The 17,524-nt window shown below is 44.1% G+C and overlaps 3 protein-coding genes across 3 annotated transcripts; 2 read left to right on the forward strand and 1 right to left on the reverse strand.

The window, feature by feature from the left end:
- The first annotated feature begins 861 nt into the window (after positions 1-861).
- Positions 862-13,328, forward strand: LOC146259362 (receptor-type tyrosine-protein phosphatase H-like). Its single transcript, XM_084669606.1, has 18 exons — positions 862-1,142; positions 3,404-3,566; positions 3,751-4,011; positions 6,003-6,272; positions 7,253-7,522; positions 8,363-8,635; positions 8,767-8,997; positions 9,395-9,661; positions 9,766-9,859; positions 10,071-10,115; positions 10,204-10,285; positions 10,603-10,693; positions 10,788-10,864; positions 11,297-11,431; positions 11,616-11,738; positions 12,317-12,480; positions 12,670-12,805; positions 13,109-13,328. The coding sequence occupies exons 1-18, from the start codon at positions 1,095-1,097 to the stop codon at positions 13,253-13,255; spliced, it is 2,877 nt and encodes a 958-aa protein (XP_084525732.1). The 5' UTR covers positions 862-1,094; the 3' UTR covers positions 13,256-13,328.
- A 207-nt stretch (positions 13,329-13,535) lies between these two features.
- On the reverse strand, positions 13,536-15,392 carry LOC146259363 (putative nuclease HARBI1). The gene is made up of 2 exons (XM_084669650.1): positions 14,559-15,392; positions 13,536-14,187 (listed from the first exon to the last, which is right to left on the reverse strand). Exons 1-2 carry the CDS (start codon positions 15,235-15,237, stop codon positions 13,787-13,789), a joined length of 1,080 nt encoding a protein of 359 aa, XP_084525776.1. The 5' UTR covers positions 15,238-15,392; the 3' UTR covers positions 13,536-13,786.
- Positions 15,393-15,628: 236 nt separating this feature from the next.
- On the forward strand, positions 15,629-17,374 carry mrpl43 (mitochondrial ribosomal protein L43). Its single transcript, XM_084669678.1, has 3 exons — positions 15,629-15,923; positions 16,389-16,495; positions 16,838-17,374. Exons 1-3 carry the CDS (start codon positions 15,793-15,795, stop codon positions 17,053-17,055), a joined length of 456 nt encoding a protein of 151 aa, XP_084525804.1. The 5' UTR covers positions 15,629-15,792; the 3' UTR covers positions 17,056-17,374.
- Positions 17,375-17,524: the final 150 nt, after the last annotated feature.

Genomic DNA, 17,524 nt, shown 5'->3' on the forward strand with positions numbered 1-17,524 from the left:
AACAATAAGCATATATGGATCTTAAATTAAGTCAAAGTACAATAGTTTAACTAATTCTAAGAACTGAATAATCTAAATGTAAAACAATTTAAAATATAAAATATATACAAGAATAAGAATGAGCAGCATTTGTGGGCAACATAGTGCAAATGTCTTATAAGTTCCCTTTTATATTATCATTCAAACATGGTGTTGATGGGTCTGTTTTGTACCATGAGATCTTCAATGACAGTTTATTGTAGGGCAAAGTCCCCTGGTTAGGACTGACTGAAGCAATATATTAATGGAAATGTTATATCATGACTGTTATATTCTGTTAATGTTTGATGGATTTCATGATAAATGATGCTGGGAAGCTATTTGTGTCAAGCACATTTCCTGTCTTCTTCTCTTTTGTTGTTGCTTAAAGTCAAAATTCTCTTTGCAGCTAATTCGAGGTTTGCCTCAGAAAGGAAAACCTCAAAACACCCTCTTCCTGTTCAGTTGGAGTGACTAAGCCTGACAGAACAGATAAGAACATACGACAATGGTTGTGATGAATTGTGATCTTTAGTTATATTTCCAAATCTATCACCCATTATTTAAATTGTAAAGACATTCTTTATAGGGTTTGATCTTTTATTCCCAAACCTGAAAGACTGGTATGCATACACATCATCGGCACATATAGGGGTTAAACACACAGAAAGTTTGCAGAATATGTATACATGTGTACAGAGTGATGACTGCATTGGATAAATACAGTTTAAGACTGGCCATAAACTAACCCTAACAAGGAAGTAACATCAGGGCAAAGGTTTGTGGTTATTTCAGCCAGAGCAGAAATAGGGAAGCGACTTAACATGTTTCAAACGACCGAGAGCCATTAGAGATTACCAAGAGGAGGACGTGTTAGAAAATTAAAAGTCAACACTAGTAAAATTAGGCAAACAATCGACTGCCACTTCCCAACCACGAAGGCTACTTTGGCGAGACACTGTTGCATCAACAAAGTGTTGCTTATAGTTTCAATAGAAAATTGAGTTTCTAACTTCTATCAGAACAAAGTCCCATCGTTCGTTCTGATCTTGGAGGATCAGGTGTTGCTGTTCACGATGGGCTCAGTGTACCTCCTGCTGTGCCTGGCTCTGACTTCAGTGTGGGTAAGTCCTTCTCACTTTCAAATGTGATCAAATCATTCACTGGGCTTACAATGGATAACTGCTGTGTTGAAAAGGTTTTTTGAATTTTTTGCCCCCAATTTTTTTTCTGTTCAATCTTTGTAGAAGACCTGCACTGCGCCAGTGTCGAGTTATGAACAATATACATCTAAGTTCTTTGGGGCCAACAGATATTTATAAATGATATACATATATATATTCATATATATTCATATATACATTCAGGCATATATACATATATACATGTGTATATACATACATATATATACATCCTGTATATCGAGTTTTCTACATTTATATATATATAAGAAAATATACATATGTAAATATGTACATACAACTCACCTTTTCAACCTCGCCTTCACCTGAACATCCCCTGCTCCCATCCACTACTAGACTTATATGTTAGTTTTCTTTATAATATTCTGTTTGTCTGTTTTGTTCAATCCTTTGTCTTTATATTTTACTGTTGTCTTGTTTTGCTTGTCCTCATTCATGTAAAGTGACTTTGAGTATTAGAAAAGCGCTATAAAAAAAAAAATGTTCTAATTATGTTTCTGTGAGTGTATGTGTTTCATTAAATTCCAAGCAGGGTTATTGTTCTGGGTTCATGTTGCACTGTGCCAAGTGCTCTCTCTCTATCTCTCTCTAGACACTGAAATGTTGCGAGGAAGGGAGCTATATTGATCAAAACTGGAATTAGTTTCATACATTTTTAGGCATATCAGAATGATACTTTCTTGATTTCCACATATTGTTAGGAGGTCTCCTTATTCCTATTCAGCCATTTGGCTACATGTCACCCTGAGCAGAGCCAAGCTCTCAAACACAGAACTGTGGTGACTTTGCATCATGACGGTAAACAAGGGAAGTATATTCAGCGGGCCTGTTCATCATGGTTTGTTGCCAAAATAAAGTTGATGTTGAGAACTGGGAAGGGTCATTCTGCATGAGCTGTCAGTTCCAGGTGTGGGAGTACCTTGCTGGACATGGAAGGTTCCCAAAAGCTCCTTTTCTTTGATTATGTTCTCTCTTTTTTGGAGCAAAACCCTGATAAGACTAATACTATTCCCAGCCCAAATTATACACCAGTGATGTCAGCCCTAACCATAAACCTTAACTGTAAATTAGTTTTATAATAAGGAAGAATGGATGGTGTTACTGCTTCTATAGGTACACTGACATGTAGACATATAGAGATACCTTCCTTACTGACAGAAGGTATTCAGTACATTACGATACGTAAACCATATGTGCATTGTTAAGGTCAAATCTGTGTTGAAATGAAATCTTGCCCATGGATCTGCTGTTGTATGCTGATTGTTAAGTGGTTCCTCTTTTTATTCAAAGTCTTCATCTTGTTTTATGGTTTGGGTTTCGACACAACCTGATATTGGAAGCCTGAATTATCTTAATCTATTTGCAGGAGATAAACTGTTGAAATCCCCACCAATACAACAGAGTATAAATGAGAATCTGATAAAACAGATGAAACAGATGAAAAATCCTACATGTATAATACTAAAGTCCACAGCAGTCAAAAAATGTATGTTGAGTTTGAGATCTTTTTGTGTTTGTGAAAGATCCTCTCTGTTAATGTAACACAAACAACAACGACCTTCTTGCTTACATGAGGCTGAAATAACCTTTTATTTTTCAAAAAATATGTAAATGTAGGATAAATGCGATATATCCTACAACACAGAAGAAAGTATTTCATAAAGCAACATGGACAGAACCCTATAAGAATGAAAATGATGAAGTTTAATCTCAGAGATTTGCCAGAGGGGTAAATCACATGGTTTCGCATAATGGTGTAGTAAAGCAGAAACAATAATTGCTTTTACCTAGCATATGCAAGCTGTGTAGCAGGGAATATTTGGCTGATTCAGTCACATTTCTTCAACACCATTAAACAAAACCCCATACAGTATGTAGCAGTGACAATTACATCAGCAACATTGAGGCACACTTTGTCTATTACCATTAATTAACATTCTTATCTTACCCTTGAGGGTTTAGGTTAGCTGAGGTGGGCAGTTCAATGGGCGTATGTGAAGCCCTCTGTGACATTGCTTGTAAAAAGGGCTATACAAATAAATGGTGATTTGATCAAACCCTTCATCATTTAGACATTCTTATTTAGAACGAGAGCCTGGACAATGCAGTGGTCCCTGCAGAGAACTGGGTTAGGGTCCTGGTGTTAGGGTTAGAGAGTAACTGCGCAATGATTCTGTTTTCAGGGTCAAGGAAGTAATTCAACTTCATCACCGACCACCCTATCAACTACACCAGCAGCAACAGTTAGAGCAGCAGCAACAGCAACAGCAGCAACAACAACAACAGCAACAACAACAACAAATCCACCAACAACCACCACCGTGGCCCCCACCACCCCAACACCACGTAAGTCACTATTGTTTGTTTCTTGTTGTGATTTGCCATACCTCGTGATCGTGAAAACAGTTGGGGTTTTTTACAGAACCTGTATGTTTTCCATGGATCTTCTGATCTTCATCAACTGTTCAAGTGTTTCACCGTTTTGTCTTTGAACCTGAATCTGACTGAACTTGCTTTTCTTCTGATTCAGCTCCAGATGATGTGACCAGCGTTAATGTGACCGAGCGCACTGAGACCAGCGTTACTCTGCAGTGGCACAAGCAGCGCCCTGACCACACATACATACTACAGTTTAGCAACAGAACTGAGATGAACATCACAGAACTAGGAAGTGAATCCATCGTGACCAAAACAGTCTCATCTCTCACACCCGGGACCAAACATCGTTTCACTCTCTTCACTGTGAACGAGGGAGGAAGAAGTAAAGGATTCAACTTCTCTGCTGTAACTCGTAAGTCTCTTAGGACTCTTGGTTGGTGTGTCCTGATAACCAGGTTGTTTCATTACAATGATACCATGTCACTGTGTATTCATTATTTTTGTGTTCATTCAGCTGTTCGTCAGTGTGTGGATGTGTTTAAGGAAAATCTAAAACTGTTGTACTACGTGTGTTAGGGTTGGGCTTAGAGTTTGGTCTATATTATATTAGGGGTAGGGGTATTGTATTAGGGTTGAGTCTAGGTTTATTATACTACAAGGGGAACCTTAGAAGGGGAAATGTTTTCCGATATGGATGTCCTGGTCCTGTGATGTTGCTGTGTTTAGTATCACAGACACTGCTGCTCAGTGCTGGTCCTGTGATGTTGCTGTGTTTAGTATCACAGACACTGCTGCTCAGTGCTGGTCTCTTCAGTGTTTAGTATCACAGACACTGCTGCTCAGTGCTGGTCTCTTCAGTGTTTAGTATCACAGACACTGCTGCTCAGTGCTGGTCTCTTCAGTGTTTAGTATCACAGACACTGCTGCTCAGTGCTGGTCTCTTCAGTGTTTAGTATCACAGACACTGCTGCTCAGTGCTGGTCCTGTGATGTTGCTGTGTTTAGTATCACAGACACTGCTGCTCAGTGCTGGTCCTGTGATGTTGCTGTGTTTAGTATCACAGACACTGCTGCTCAGTGCTGGTCTCTTCAGTGTTTAGTATCACAGACACTGCTGCTCAGTGCTGGTCTCTTCAGTGTTTAGTATCACAGACACTGCTGCTCAGTGCTGGTCTCTTCAGTGTTTAGTATCACAGACACTGCTGCTCAGTGCTGGTCTCTTCAGTGTTTAGTATCACAGACACTGCTGCTCAGTGCTGGTCTCTTCAGTGTTTAGTATCACAGACACTGCTGCTCAGTGCTGGTCTCTTCAGTGTTTAGTATCACAGACACTGCTGCTCAGTGCTGGTCCTGTGATGTTGCTGTGTTTAGTATCACAGACACTGCTGCTCAGTGCTGGTCCTGTGATGTTGCTGTGTTTAGTATCACAGACACTGCTGCTCAGTGCTGGTCTCTTCAGTGTTTAGTATCACAGACACTGCTGCTCAGTGCTGGTCTCTTCAGTGTTTAGTATCACAGATACTGCTGCTCAGTGCTGGTCTCTTCAGTGTTTAGTATCACAGACACTGCTGCTCAGTGCTGGTCTCTTCAGTGTTTAGTATCACAGACACTGCTGCTCGGTGCTGGTCTCTTCAGTGTTTAGTATCACAGACACTGCTGCTCAGTGCTGGTCTCTTCAGTGTTTAGTATCACAGACACTGCTGCTCAGTGCTGGTCTCTTCAGTGTTTAGTATCACAGACACTGCTGCTCAGTGCTGGTCTCTTCAGTGTTTAGTATCACAGACACTGCTGCTCAGTGCTGGTCTCTTCAGTGTTTAGTATCACAGACACTGCTGCTCAGTGCTGGTCTCTTCAGTGTTTAGTATCACAGACACTGCTGCTCAGTGCTGGTCTCTTCAGTGTTTAGTATCACAGACACTGCTGCTCTTCAGGGCTCACTGGACCATCTTTCTATGGTTCCATTCATGCAAACAGTTAACCATCGAAATGAGAGGCTGTTTGTCTCATTAATATTCAATATGAACTTGGTCCGCAACCCCCAGTCCCTCAAATATCAGTAGATCTGATAAGAAATGGGACGTTAAAGGAAGTAAAAAATAAAAGACAGTCACTTTACCAGCATCTCTTCATTTATAGATGGTATATAAAAGCTATACTTATATAAAACTTGACATTATCATTAATATATCATGACATTTTAAAGTATTAATATACATGTGGAAACAGTGATGCAGAATGTCAACAGCCCATAATAAATCATAATACACCTTTGAGGGTTCAGGTTGAATATGATGTTTTGCTGTGTGTGGGCAGCTTGTGATATTTCCTGTCAAATACACAGTTCTAATACAACATGAGTTCCTAGATTATAACTCATCCTCAAGTTATCCCTGTGTTTTCTCAGTTCCCTCCAATGTGGCTGGTATCAATGTGACCCAGCGCACTGAGACCAGCGTGACTCTGCAGTGGAACATCGTGGAGAATTCTCAAGGTTATTATCTGAGAGTTAACGACCAGCCAGAGGTGTTCATCCCTCCTGTCTCAGAAGGAACCAGCCAGACTGCGACATACACTGTCCCTTCCCTGTCTGCCGGCACCAGATACAATCTCACGCTCTTCACTGTGGGGGTGGACGATCTGAGAAGCTCTGGAACCAAGTTGTCTGCCAGTACTAGTAGGTGCTCTATAAATCTACATGTCTGTTCTGTTACGTGAGAGATCGTTGAATTAGCATTTTGGATCATTCTTAGTCATATTATACTAAGGCAAAGGTTGGATGTATTATACAGTATTCATTAGTTATATTTTATTTGGGGTAGGGGTATTATATTAGGGTCGAGTCTAGGTTTATTATACTACAAGGGGAACCTTAGAAGGGGAAATGTTTTCCGATATGGATGTCCTGGTCCTGTGATGTTGCTGTGTTTAGTATCACAGACACTGCTGCTCAGTGCTGGTCTCTTCAGTGTTTAGTATCACAGACGCTGCTGCTCAGTGCTGGTCTCTTCAGTGTTTAGTATCACAGACACTGCTGCTCAGTGCTGGTCTCTTCAGTGTTTAGTATCACAGACACTGCTGCTCAGTGCTGGTCTCTTCAGTGTTTAGTATCACAGACACTGCTGCTCAGTGCTGGTCTCTTCAGTGTTTAGTATCACAGACACTGCTGCTCTGGTCTCTTCAGGGCTCACTGGACCATCTTTCTATGGTTCCATTCATGCAAACAGTTAACCATCGAAATGAGAGGCTGTTTGTCTCATTAATATTCAATATGAACTTGGTCCGCAACCCCCAGTCCCTCAAATATCACTAGATCTGATAAGAAATGGGACGTTTAAGGAAGTAAAAAATAAAAGACAGTCACTTTACCAGCATCTCTTCATTTATAGATGGTATATAAAAGCTATACTTATATAAAACTTGACATTATCATTAATATATCATGACATTTTAAAGTATTAATATACATGTGGAAACAGTGATGCAGAATGTCAACAGCCCATAATAAATCATAATACACCTTTGAGGGTTCAGGTTGAATATGATGTTTTGCTGTGTGTGGGCAGCTTGTGATATTTCCTGTCAAATACACAGTTCTAATACAACATGAGTTCCTAGATTATAACTCATCCTCAAGTTATCCCTGTGTTTTCTCAGTTCCCTCCAATGTGGCTGGTATCAATGTGACCCAGCGCACTGAGACCAGCGTGACTCTGCAGTGGAACATCGTGGAGAATTCTCAAGGTTATTATCTGAGAGTTAACGACCAGCCAGAGGTGTTCATCCCTCCTGTCTCAGAAGGAACCAGCCAGACTGCGACATACACTGTCCCTTCCCTGTCTGCCGGCACCAGATACAATCTCACGCTCTTCACTGTGGGGGTGGACGATCTGAGAAGCTCTGGAACCAAGTTGTCTGCCATCACTAGTAGGTGCTCTATAAATCTACACATCTGCATATCTGGTGTGTTACGTGAGAGGGTGTTACGTGGTGGGCTGGTCAGGGTGTAACCTGGTGGGCTGGTCAGGGTGTAACCTGGTGGGCTGGTCAGGGTGTAACCTGGTGGGCTGGTCAGGGTGTAACCTGGTGGGCTGGTCAGGGTGTAACATGGTGGGCTGGTCAGGGTGTAACATGGTGGGCTGGTCAGGGTGTAACCTGGTGGGCTGGTCAGGGTGTAACCTGGTGGGCTGGTCAGGGTGTAACATGGTGGGCTGGTCAAGGTGTAACATGGTGGGCTGGTCAGGGTGTAACATGGTGGGCTGGTCAGGGTGTAACATGGTGGGCTGGTCAGGGTGTAACATGGTGGGCTGGTCAGGGTGTAACATGGTGGGCTGGTCAGGGTGTAACCTGGTGGGCTGGTCAGGGTGTAACATGGTGGGCTGGTCAGGGTGTAACATGGTGGGCTGGTCAGGGTGTAACATGGTGGGCTGGTCAGGGTGTAACTTGGTGGGCTGGTCAGGGTGTAACATGGTGGGCTGGTCAGGGTGTAACTTGGTGGGCTGGTCAGGGTGTAACATGGTGGGCTGGTCAGGGTGTAACATGGTGGGCTGGTCAGGGTGTAACATGGTGGTGTAACAGCTCTGTTACTGTGACCCAGCTCCTCCAGCGTGGCTGAAGTCTGGGGTTCCGCCCACACAGCTTGTTTGGGTGTTGGGGATTATGTCTTTACAATTTAAATATTCAGAAACAACATTTCAAAGTGACCAGTTCGTCAAGCGTCAAGTTATCTCACATGCTGAAGATTTCTCTTCTGTTTGTCTGTCACAGCTCCAGTCAACGTAGCAGGTGGGGTCCAGGTGACGGAGCGCTCCCAGAACACCCTCACTCTGCAGTGGATCACAGTAGCTGGCATCTCTGGTTACACACTGCTGATCGATAACCGTCAGATTAACATCCCAGCCAAGGAGAGGTCAGCTCAGGATGTGGTGGAGCAGATGTACGATGTAACTGATCTCAACCCCGGCACGGAGTACAACTTCACGTTCTTCAGTGTGTTCGAAGGGGTTCGAAGTAGAGAAATAAATAACTTCACAGTCACAAGTAAATCTTCTTTTTATAATTGTTGTTTTATAGCAAAACTGTTTTTGTGCACGTTTAAAGTTTTGCCTAGACATGAATTGATTAATTGATTCTACTCTGCACCAGTAACAAGATACTCTTCTCGACTGCAGGAATGAACTGTCCTGCCTCAAAGTGGCAAGTGTCCAACACGTCCATTGACGCTACCCTCGAGGGTTTATTCACTAAAGCAACAGCAAGCAACAGCTATGGAGAGCACACCAGTGTGGGTGGTGGTCAGGTGTCGTTCACAGGCCTGTATCCCGGCTCGAGCTACACAGTGGTCCTCTTCTACGAGAGGGAGGGCAGGGTCGACACGCAGTGTGAACATGCTCTGACCCTGGGTGAGTCACTCAGACAGATGCAACACACACAGCAGTGTGGTCAGTGGTTTGGGACATTTTATTTAAATATGTAAATATTTGATGAGGCTGTAGTGTGCTGCACGTGTGTGAACCATTTTCCTGAATAAACCCAAACAGAACCGTGTCTGTGTCCTGGGGGTGGTAGCATCTGTGGTTCCAACATTTGACTGCAGATGAAGCCATTAAAAGTCAAACCCGCTCTTTCCCTTTTGCACTATATGTCATTATGGGTAAAAGCTACTATTAAAAGTATACATTTTTCTTTGACACATCCACTGCTGACTCATGTCAGGTCACAGTCTGCAAAAAAAATCCAAAACCTCAAGTTGTATTTTCTCACGCCGTCTATTTCTGTGTTTCCCTTCGTCTTTTGTAGTTCCTCCAGACTTGTCCAAATGGCAGTGTGACTACACCGCGGGCGGCTACGCCCTCTCCCTGTCCTGGGAAGCCCAGCCTGGGGAGTGGACCGCTGCAGAGGCCAACCTGACAGGAAGAGCTCCACAGACAGAGATGAGCCCGAACGTGTTATCCACCCAGATCTCTGGCCTGCAGCCTGCCAAGACCTACAGCATCTCTCTGGGACTCCTCTCTGGGGACCTGAGGAGTAACCCTTTGGTCATCAGCTGTGGGACTGACCCTCGGGGTGAGAGCCATCCTAGAGAGGATCACTTTTAAACATTAGTGCTGTTTCCCATCCTGTGTGTGAAGTTGGAGCTGGACTGAGTGCAGCTGTGTGTACCTGTGCAGGGGTCATAGGAGGGTCCATCAGCGCAGTGCTGCTTCTCATCCTCCTGGTCGGTCTGGCTGTCTTCATTCTGCGACGGAAACCTGAGCTACTCAAGTGGGTTGATCACGTTTCGAAGGGTTCATCTAACTCCAGGGCTGGTTATCAAGGTTGATGTCATAAGAGTGGATGTATTGAAACATTCCAGTAGAAAAACACTTGTGGTGATAAATTAACACTTTGCTGGTTGCTGTTGCTCAATTTGCTGGGAAAAATCACAAAAGACAAAACCTTCTTTTTCTTTGTCCTCCTCTTCTTCCTCTTACAGGCCTGTATCGTTCAGCCACTCCAAAATATCTGGCAATCAGATGAAGTATGTACATATCGACCATCTTTTATTTAAAAGCTTGTTCATGTCAGTTGTCCAGCCAGGTCACACGAACTGTTGATTGTCTCTCTAGAGCGATTCCAACCAGGAAGTTCCCAGAACACTACCACCAGCTGTGTGTCGACCAGAACCGAGGCTTCAGTGAGGAATACGAGGTATTGTAACAAGGACAAACAACCCTGTGACACCTCGACCCAGGGGAGGAACTCCCAGGGGGGAGGGGGGGGGCACGACCCTCCTAATCCTGAAACACGATTTGACCTGCGACCTCTTGATCTGCATACCTTCCCTGAAGCTGCTGTTGTTGTGTGTGCTCCCCAGCTATTACGTTGTTGTTGTTGTGTGTGCTCCTCAGCTAGTATGTTGTTGTTGTTGAGGTTGTTCACCAGATTCACACACTCTGTCCAGCTCTGCGTGGCAGCTGCTCTCAGCAGTCATGAAGAAGCAGCTTCCTGTGTTGTGGTCTGTGCAGGACTTTGCTCCGGTGGGAACAGAACAGTCTCACAGCGCGGCGCTGGACCCCGAGGTGAAGGACAAGAACCGCTTCACCAACGTGCTGCCGTGTAAGTGGGCTGACCGCCGGGAGCTGTGGCCCTCCGGCCATCGCTGTGGGTGTGTTGTGGTTCAGTAGAGTGACTCTGTGTGTCTGTTACCCAGATGACTGGTCCAGAGTGAAGCTATCCTTCATCAACCCTGACAGAACCTCTGAATATATCAACGCCAGCTACATGCCTGTGAGGATTTAATTTATTTTACCTTCATTTTTGCAGGAAAGTCCATAACATATGAAGAACATATTCTTATTTTACTGTACAGTAACAGCCTTCTTCTTAAGACTTCTTGATCCTGCCCCTGTCGGCATCATAGCCCTCCTGAGATGACAGGATCTCCTGTAGGTGTTTACTCAAGGTGTGGTGTGTGGGTCCAGCAGATAGCGGCCTAATGAGGCCATGAGGCCCGATAGAATGTTGTGCAACAACCACGTGAGTAAGGGGAATCTGACCTCTGTTTCTCCCTCTCTCTCTCTCTCCCCTCCCTCTCATTCTCTCGCCTTCTCTCTCTCCCCTCACTCTCCCTCTCTCTCCCCTCCCTCTCATTCTCTATCCTTCTCTCTCTCCCCTCACTCTCCCTCTCTCTCCCCTCCCTCTCTCTCTTCTTTCTGTCAGGGCTATGGCAGTAACAAGCAGTACATCGCGGCTCAAGGGCCTTTGCCCTCCACTGTAAACGACTTCTGGAGAATGATCTGGGAGCAGAGGGTGAGGGCCGTAGTCATGGTGACCAACTGCGTCGAAGGAGGGCGGGTGAGTGTTGGATTATCAGGGAAAATTCCGGAAACCATTCATTTTGGATACTATCTGTATGTCATATTTGGATGTTTGGATGAAAGCATTTGTGAAACGAATAACATTACGTGAATAAAGAAAATGAAAAAGTGGATTGTGTGAGGAGCTCTATAGTGACACCCCAGGGTGACTGTGTGTGCAGGACAAGTGTGAGCAGTACTGGCCCCTGGACAGCGCCCCCTGTCTGTACGGAGACCTGCTGGTCACCATCACGTCACAGCACAGGGTCTCTGACTGGACACTGAGGGAGTTTCGGGTGAAAAACGTAAGCAAATTCTCCTCAGTTATATTTCAATTAATTTAACAAATGCTGTCATTTCATCCTACACTGACAGAGTCAGGGGGCTGACCCTAGATCTAGACAGCCTAGAGCAGGTTACTCAGACCGAGAGTAGGTTTGTTTTCAAATGTGGGTACGGCAGCTTTTTTATCCTAATAAAGATTAACGTTTAATATAATTTTCTTCATAAAAAGTTTGGGGGCTGAAAGATTAGCCGTAAAAAAATATTTATATTACACCGAACCTAAACAAAAGACCTTTGGACCTTTTATGGTTCGTTTGGAAGCCAACAGAGCAATCGCACCCCCTGCCCAGTGTTCACACCCCCTGCCCAGTGTTCACACCCCCTGCCCAGTGTTCACACCCCCTGCCCAGTGTTCACACCCCCTGTCCAGTGTTCACACCCCCTGCCCAGTGTAAACACCCCCTGCCCAGTGTTCGCACCCCCTGCCCAGCGTTACACCCCCTGCCCAGTGTTACACCCCCTGCCCAGTGTAAACACTCCCTGCCCAGTGTTACACCCCCTGCCCAGTGTTCACACCCCCTGCCTCTCCTCCCTGCAGGAGAGCTCAGCGGAGGAGCGCAGCGTGAAGCACTTCCACTTCACCTCCTGGCCCGACCACGGGGTTCCCCAGGGCACCGCCGCCCTCATCCAGTTCAGGCAGCTGGTCCGCCAGCACATTGAGGGCCCAGGGGCCGGCTGGGGCCCCACGGTGGTGCACTGCAGGTACTGCAGCCCCACGCAGGCATTTCTGTTTTCTGTTATCAGTTACTGGACCAGGGAGATTTTAAGAATTAGGAACATTTTGTGTGATTTCATTTTGTAGCTGCCGATTGCAGAAAGTGGATAATGGGAACTGTACAGCTTTTAGTCTAGTTGGTAGTGTATGTGACTGTGTGTCTGTGTGTGTGTCAGTGCTGGTGTGGGTAGAACTGGCACGCTGATCGCCCTGGACGTCACCCTGCAGCAGATGGAGAGGGAGAAGGCTGTGGGCATCGCTGCCTTCGTACTCAAGATGAGGCAGAGCCGCCCCCTCATGGTCCAGACAGAGGTATGTGGGGGGGGAGGGGGGTAGGAAAGAGGAGAGGGAAGGAGTAGGGAAGGTAGGGTAGAAAGGAGGAAAGTCCACTATTGATCCCAAAGGGTCACTAATGTTGCCCTTCTCAGACTGTGCTTCTCTCAACAACAACAAAAAACTGATCATAATCTTACATAAGTCTTGACCATCCAGCCATAAGAGAAATTCAGAAATACTTAAATGACGGAATAAAGCTAAGCAAACGCATTAAGAACATGAACTGTGTAGCGTGTGGCCTCGACACGCGTTACCATGATCTTGTTTTCCCTCCTGCAGAGCCAGTACATCTACCTGCACCAGTGCATCATGGACTCTCTAGAACCCAAGAAGGCGCCACCAGAGAACCTGTACGAGAACTCTGACATGATCTACGCTAACGCAACCGCACTTAGAGAATTCCAGAAAGCCAATTCAAGCGTCTGAATGCGACAGTCTGAAAGCTTACAGGAAAATGTGAATATAAACTCTATAATGTGATTGCAGACGAGCACATCTACAACGCTGACTTATGAAGTAACACATGTTCAGATGTACATAGACCTGTTTAGGCCATGGTATACTGGAGGAGAGTATCACTGCTCTTGTATTTGTTATTGTTTTGAAAGCGCACCACAAAGCTGCCTGGTGTTTATTTTATCTGCACTTAGGAACAAGGAAAAGACATAAGGAAATACACTCATTTTTTAATTTTTTAAACGTTGTATTAAATTTCAAGTAATATATGGAATGTATGGATGTTGTAACAAAATAAAAGTACGTTTTACAAAACCTTATTATTATTTATTTTTTACTTTTCCAATAATGAAAGCGAAACTGTTAAATACTAATTTTCTTCATCTTAACTGGACAAGATTTCCAAACTGCCTGTATGCGTACAATGCATGGCCTGCACCTGTGATGTCATCCTACATTTCCCTCCGTGTACCTTCATGGGCGAGTTCATCCTGTACCATTTCATACTGTCGCTCCAGAGACAGAGAAATATCCAGCAATTATGTCGTCTCTGGCCTTTGCCATCTCGAGAGGCAGCTCTGCGGACAAGTCCCGGAACTGCGCTCCCGGGTGCATGGTCTCCAAGTTCTCCCCCGGTTCCACCACAGACGGGACGGAAAATTTCTTGGCAATGTTGTGCAGGACGCAGCAGGCGTTCATGACGTCACCCTTCTTATCCAGAGCGTCCTGCTGCGCGTAACCGAAGAACTTGAGACACAGGAAGCGCTTCTTCAGCGACGTGATAGTTTCCTGCATCATTCGGAGAACCTTGGCGTGCGCGGAGTTAAAGCGCTTTTCCGGCTCGCTGTTGGCGGGAGACACGGGCGTCAAGAGATGACAGCCGAGCGTGTAACCGGAACCCGCTCCGTGAGGAAAAGCACAGACAGCTGTGGTTAACAACAGATATTTTGTTCACGTACAACACGAATATTCGGCCAAGACTCATACTGAACACATCTCAGTCAAAAAACAAAGGACTTGTACTGTTTATAATCCCATCTCCGTCCAATTATATTACCCCCCCCCCCCCCCCCAAAAGCCTTTTGATAAACCTGCAATAAGGCCTACACATGACTGACATGACAACCAAGTCGCTGCAACAGGTGTTATCGGGGGTCGTTGTATTGGACCCCCTACAGATTAGGACTAGCACACAGCGCTTTGGGAAAGCTTTGTCCTTTTCAAGACATGCCTTTATTAACTCATGTGGAAGTAAACTAGATCGGGTGTTTACCTATAATCCAGTTGGTTCCATGTACGCCTCGCTTAAATTGAGATCCTATAACAGAGGTGTTCCAGATGTTTTGCTGAGGAGTGCTGCCTACACAACATTCTTCCACACTCAAAATATTTCCTTCACAGTCGCAGATAATTTGGATCATGACTGATAAGAAACCCAGAGTATTCCGAAAGAGCTCGGGCTGGAGATGAGCCGGTCTCACCCTCGCATGCAGACAAGCCACGACACCCAACACGTTCGGCATCCCGCAGAAGTTCTTTATGTCATTAGCGACGTTGGCTCTGGAGTCACGAGTCCTCGGGAAAGTGACAAAATCACTGACCATACCGGACAACACCTTAGAAACGATATAAATTACTTCTGGCGTTTCTAAGGGATTTAATCCGACTTTATTTTGGACTTTCGTTGATACAATTCCGTTAGCATAATAGTCCAACGCGGTCATCACCATTCCGCAAGGAGAATGACTGGTCTGTTTGGTATCATTTATTTTTGTCATTTGGTGACTTACATAGTCTGTAATGAAATTGATGCATGGTCGAGTAAGGTGAAACATTTGAAACAGTTCTTCATCTTCAAAATCATCAAAGTAGTTTTCAGGCTTTGTTTCCAAACTGTTGTCCCCACAGAGTTCTTCCTGAACAGCTAACCAAACCGCTGGGGCAAACGCCATGTTTTTGTTACGCTAACCTCCACCAGTAAGTTGAGGGATACAAAAATGTAAATACCAAAAAAGCTACTCCAATACAAATAAGACAAAAATATGGGAAAGGAAACGTTTATGAAAGAATTTCTAAACCATGTTTTCAAATCGTCTCGGTGCGTTTCAAAAATAGGCTCGTGTGAAACACATCGTACTAAAAGACAGATTTTTGACCATACAAAACACAAATCTTTGACATTGTATTCATATAAATATGCCTAATAAATATTTCATATTTATTATAAACATTAATTACAATGAATAATTTCAAAATGTAGCCTAACTATCGGAGACCGTGTAACTATCTTCGTCTCTGCTACCGTCTTCGACCAACTTGTGTTTCTATCCGGAATTTGTAATTGACGGACAACTTGATCTTACGTATATCCGTCAAATCGTCCTCTACTTATTTTTCGGTGTATTTACTTGCTAGCATGGTTTGAGAATTGTTTAAATGTCTGGCTAAAGTATTTAAAATACACAAATATACAAGGGATACCTATCTATACAGGCTAAAGTAGCAAAATGACATCAAGGGGCACTCCGAGTCGATTCCTAAAAAGTGTTCTGCAAAACGGTGTGGGTCGGTATGTCTGTCAGTTGAAACGCATCTCTTTCGTCTTCTCCAAGAATGCACAAAGTTCTCTTGGTGTCAGGTAAGTGATCCTCTACTAATGTATTCCAGTCACTAGCATGTATTCATTTCGCAGATTGTCTTTTTGTCATCAATAGTTAGCCTACTTTGCTAGTTGTATTTCGTTAGCAGGCCTCTAGGTCGGTCTCAATCATTCAGACGATTCTGGCGGTTGATAACTAATGAAACACAATCGTATCCAGAGATGGCAAAAGTACACACATCCATTATGTGTGTAATCAGTATAATTACAGTGTACGAAAGTGTAAAGACAGTAACAACAGTGTAATAACAACATAATAACAGTATAATAACAACATAATAACAGTGTAATAACAGTATAATAACAACATAACAACAGTGTAACAATAACAGTTTAATAAGAACAGTGTAACAACAATCTAAGTGTAACAACAGTGTAATCACAATGTAGACACAGTGTAATGATAGTGTAATATCAGTGTAACAACAGTCTCTGTATCTACAGGAACTTTATTGAAGATGGAGTCGTGGACTATGCTAAAAAGAATCCTGGAACAGTTGTGTACATATCCCCTACGTCTTGCCGGATTCCCAAAATAGTGGCTGAATACTGTAAGTGTTGTGCACAATTTTAGGTGATATTTTGGTACGTTGGCTTGGATTAAGAATGTAAAATTAGTGCTGATTTGAGGCATCTGTAGACATGGTTTGAAAGAGTTACATAGGCTACATATATTTATTGCAGTGCTCTTAAAAGTAGACAGGGGGCAATATAGTACAATTATTCACCATACCCTGTGCCAGTAGTTGATTTGGGAATTTTGTCCAAAGAAAAATTATTCGTACACAACGGAGCTGTAAAGTGTGTTATGTGGGGTTGGGGGGGTCATGTTACATGATGTATTGTAGATGTTACAAGAATCTTGACAGGACAGATGTTTCTCCGCCCCTCAGTGAACGGCACTGTACGGGAGGAGACGATCACCTGCAAGACGTCACAGCAGCTTTCAGAGCTGGTGACCAAACTGGCCAATCAGTCAGGCCTGGACATCATCCGCATCCGCAAGCCCATCCACACCGACAGCCCCAGCATCCAGGGCCAGTGGCACCCCTTCACCAACAGGCCCCCCAACAGGGGCCCCGTGGGGCCACAGAAACAGCACACCAACTGAAAACACAACTGAGAACTTACACCAGCAGTCACTCACAGCTTGTTTGTAACCCCACAGAACTGTACTGAACAAATCCGTCTTTGATCGCTGTTTTTATTTTCTGATCGACCGAATGCCTGCCTTGAATACCTTCAGTACAGATGGATCTAAACACAGTGATGGACTGATGATTCTGGAACGGTGTGATTTGGTCATAAGCTTGCCAGCTGTTGAATGTGGGTTTTGATCAAATGTTAGTTAAAATGTGTCTGTGATGGTCAGCCCGTGTGAGTTGTAACGTGGGTTCATAGAATAAAAATGTATGTTTATAAAATCACAACTGCTGAACTGTTCTGATAACAGTTTATGGGTGTGGCAGACATTGACAGTTTGTCTGGTTCTCCCTGATAGATGGGTTCCAAGTGGATCATTACACTGGCCACAGGAAGTGCTATCATTCTGAGGAATTGTGTAAAAAACAACAAAAAAC

The sequence above is a fragment of the Hypomesus nipponensis genome, chromosome 13, assembly GCF_054491055.1.
Source record: "Hypomesus nipponensis isolate SF chromosome 13, ASM5449105v1, whole genome shotgun sequence".
Classification (NCBI taxonomy): domain Eukaryota; kingdom Metazoa; phylum Chordata; class Actinopteri; order Osmeriformes; family Osmeridae; genus Hypomesus; species Hypomesus nipponensis.

Bases quoted from the DNA above. Each gene is read 5' to 3' on its own strand.
- LOC146259362 (XM_084669606.1), top strand. From the start codon at position 1,095: ATGGGCTCAGTGTACCTCCTGCTGTGCCTGGCTCTGACTTCAGTGTGG. The intron at 7,523-8,362 runs GTAGGTGCTCTA...TGTCTGTCACAG, and splicing joins CAAGTTGTCTGCCATCACTA to CTCCAGTCAACGTAGCAGGT. The intron at 10,694-10,787 runs GTAAGTGGGCTG...TCTGTTACCCAG, and splicing joins CTTCACCAACGTGCTGCCGT to ATGACTGGTCCAGAGTGAAG.
- LOC146259363 (XM_084669650.1), bottom strand. From the start codon at position 15,237: ATGGCGTTTGCCCCAGCGGTTTGGTTAGCTGTTCAGGAAGAACTCTGT. The intron at 14,188-14,558 runs GTAAACACCCGA...TTCCTCACGGAG, and splicing joins TGGAACCAACTGGATTATAG to CGGGTTCCGGTTACACGCTC.
- mrpl43 (XM_084669678.1), top strand. From the start codon at position 15,793: ATGACATCAAGGGGCACTCCGAGTCGATTCCTAAAAAGTGTTCTGCAA. The intron at 15,924-16,388 runs GTAAGTGATCCT...CTGTATCTACAG, and splicing joins CAAAGTTCTCTTGGTGTCAG to GAACTTTATTGAAGATGGAG. The intron at 16,496-16,837 runs GTAAGTGTTGTG...TCCGCCCCTCAG, and splicing joins CAAAATAGTGGCTGAATACT to TGAACGGCACTGTACGGGAG.